This window comes from Vicia villosa, unplaced genomic scaffold, assembly GCF_029867415.1.
Source record: "Vicia villosa cultivar HV-30 ecotype Madison, WI unplaced genomic scaffold, Vvil1.0 ctg.003318F_1_1, whole genome shotgun sequence".
NCBI lineage: Eukaryota > Viridiplantae > Streptophyta > Magnoliopsida > Fabales > Fabaceae > Vicia > Vicia villosa.
Window position 1 is genome coordinate 53207 of NW_026706174.1, and position 2832 is coordinate 56038.

General features: G+C 41.6%; 1 protein-coding gene across 1 annotated transcript; it reads right to left on the bottom strand.

Annotated features, from left to right (window-relative positions):
- Window positions 1-475: 475 nt before the first annotated feature.
- Window positions 476-1960, bottom strand: LOC131640787 (uncharacterized). The gene is made up of 2 exons (XM_058911168.1): window positions 1559-1960; window positions 476-1441 (listed from the first exon to the last, which is right to left on the bottom strand). Exons 1-2 carry the CDS (start codon window positions 1958-1960, stop codon window positions 476-478), a joined length of 1368 nt encoding a protein of 455 aa, XP_058767151.1.
- Window positions 1961-2832: the final 872 nt, after the last annotated feature.

The window sequence follows — 2832 nt, forward strand, 5'->3', positions numbered from 1 at the left end:
TGAAATCTACCCCGCCCCTGGTTAAAATCAAGGTTTATTTGAAAAAGTAGAAACAAACTCCAACTCCTGGCTCGAGGGGGTGACGAGGGATTAACATCCTTATATCTCCACTGTTTAGAAATTGAAACAATGCCTGTACATCATCAGCTCGGTTTTGCATTGAAAGCATACGTTAGCAAAATTCGATTAATTTTAATTACATCATTCTCCCTCGAAGTTTGTTAAATGTGAGAAATAGAAAGATGATCAAATGGATTGACTTTTTTTGTTCCATTTTTAGAAAGAGTGAATACGAATGAATTGGCTTCAAAAACATGCATGCTCGTTTTATTAATATTAGTCGAAGAGTACAACTTTAAGAAACAAACAAAACTTAGTAATAACAAAATTTCAAGTGGAAACTAACAAAGCCTAATGATCTTAAGGACGAGCTTCCTTGACTTTTAAGAGATGATGCTTTCCATTTTTGTATTCGTCAAAGTAAGGGGTGACCATTTATCAACAATTCTCCTTCTTGAAAGGTTAAGTACCTCCTGTCAAACAACTGTTGAACTTTGGCTTTAAAAGCGTTGCAATCCTCAGTCGAGTTCCCTACTGATCCAGCATGATATTCACATTGCACATTGGGGTCATACTCAGGAGGGAATGACTTTGGTGGCTTAAGAAACTTGGGAACCACCAATGAGCTTTGTACCAGATGTGGCAGGAGTTGACTGTAGGTCATAGGGATTGGATCTAGGGGAGAATTCCTTCTCTCTAGATTATTTCGGGGCCTCTGCTGATTCTGCCCGCCTTGTGCTCGACGGTTTTGTTTATATCTCTGCTGTTGTTGTGGAGCATACTTAAGTGATTGATTATATAGAACATGCTCTTGTTGCACAAATTGAACTGGTGGCTGGCTAATAGTTGCAACACATATTTGTGGAGCATCCTGATCAGGAATAATTTCCGTCATCTGATAGCAAGGGATCTGAGCCGGAGAATAAGCATGATCTTTCTCTTCAACTTCGGAAATTGTACTTGTTTCTTCACCATCCTGTTCTGGGAATTCAAAATTAGTAGCAGCATTCTGAATCTTACCAGTCATAAGACCATGCTCAATTCTTTCTCCTATGACAGCCAAAGTTGAGAATTCAGAAGCGGCGCACCCAACCATCCGATTCAGATAGGGATCTTGTAACGTGTCCATGAACATGTCTATAAGTTCTCGTTCCAAAAGGGGCGGTTGGACTCTGGCAGCTAGCTCCCTCCATCTTTGTGCATACTCTCTAAAGGATTCGTCAATCTTCTGAGTCAAACCCTGAAGTTGGATTCTGGTAGGAACCATATCACTGTTATGTTTGTAATGCTTGAAAAAGGCTTTGGCTAGATCTTTCCAAGTTCGGATGTTGGTCCTTTCAAGCTGGGTATACCATTCAAGAGATGCCCCACTAAGACTATCCTGAAATAAGTGCATTAGAAGTTTATCATTTTCTGCATAAGGAGCCATCTTGTTGCAAAATGCCTTGATGTGTGTTATTGGGCAAGTGGTACACTTGTACTTCTCAAAGTCGGGGACTTTGAACTTTGGAGGAATCTTGATATCGGGCACCAAGCATAAACTAGCAGCATCCAAACCAAGGCAATCACGATCCTCAACAGCTTTCAATCTCTTATCCAAAAGACGAAGCTTACCCTCATCTTCATCCATTGGAAACTTAAAAGTATCATATGACGAAACAGAAAGATTCTCACGGTACAGAGCCTCGTTGACGGGAACTCGCATAGTGTTTCTAACATTCTGATTCAAAGGGACCTCTTGGGTAGGATTGACGACTTTTTGATGAACGCCACTTGGATCAACGGTAACATCCGGCCTCTGAACAGGCTGCCTTAACTCTCCTTGTCCACGGGTAACGGTTTGGATAGCTTCCAAAAATTGACCCATAGTAGTCCCTATCCGAGCCCTAACATCTGCCATGTCTGTCTGAATTTGTCCCATGATCAACCTCGACTGTCGGGAAATCAATTTTGCAGTCTCTGATTCCAAATACAAGTAAAGATGCGAATGAGCTCCTTGTAGAAATGCATGTCATGTATGAATGATAAACTCCTATGATGCAATGGTATATGAATATATTTTATTTTATATTTTTTCATGCAATGCAATGTGGCATAGAGTGGGGGTTACAATAAGGATGCCCCACACATTTTAAGGGATAAACCCAAGGAAACCCCTTAAGGGCTGTGGATATGTCGCACGCTCGCGAAAAATGAACAGAGTCGCCACCAATATATTTATCCCATAAGGGAAAGGAATATCAGAAAACCTAGGAAAGGAAGGAACAAGGTCTTGCGACCAGAGAATCAAGGTACGGGAGTCGGTTACGCAAGGGGAAGGTATTAGCACCCCTCGCGCCCATCGTACTCGATGGTATCCACCTATGTTTGTTTCTATCTAAAGGGTGTGTACTATGTCTATGTCTATATGCGAAAGAATGCAAAAGAAATACGGGGAAAAGAAGGAATATTTACAAGTGTGCTCGTTCAAGCCCCGCGACTTGATGCCTACGTATCCTTTTCAGGAATCAGAGCGCCGTAGTTCGGCTCAAGATTTTCTGTTTGTTTTTGTGTTTTTTAGTTGGGCGGAGTTAACGCTCACGCTCTTGCATAAGGGGACAGCCTAGGATGCAATAGAGCGGAGATAACAATGCCCTTAAAAAAGGAGAGAAAGAGAGAGAGTTTGAGCGTTTCGAGGAAATCCCTAAAGCAAGGAAAACTCGAGTTACTCTTTGGTTTGTGTTTTTTAGAATTTGGGAACTTACGCCCGAATGGAACCCTAAAGCAAGGGAA

What these genes read in the sequence shown, in the direction of transcription:
- LOC131640787 (XM_058911168.1), bottom strand. Translation starts at nt 1,960, where the DNA reads ATGGCAGATGTTAGGGCTCGGATAGGGACTACTATGGGTCAATTTTTG. An exon ending in AGATTCCTCCAAAGTTCAAA is followed by an intron (nt 1,442 to 1,558) that starts GTCCCCGACTTT and finishes CACTTATTTCAG; the next exon opens with GATAGTCTTAGTGGGGCATC.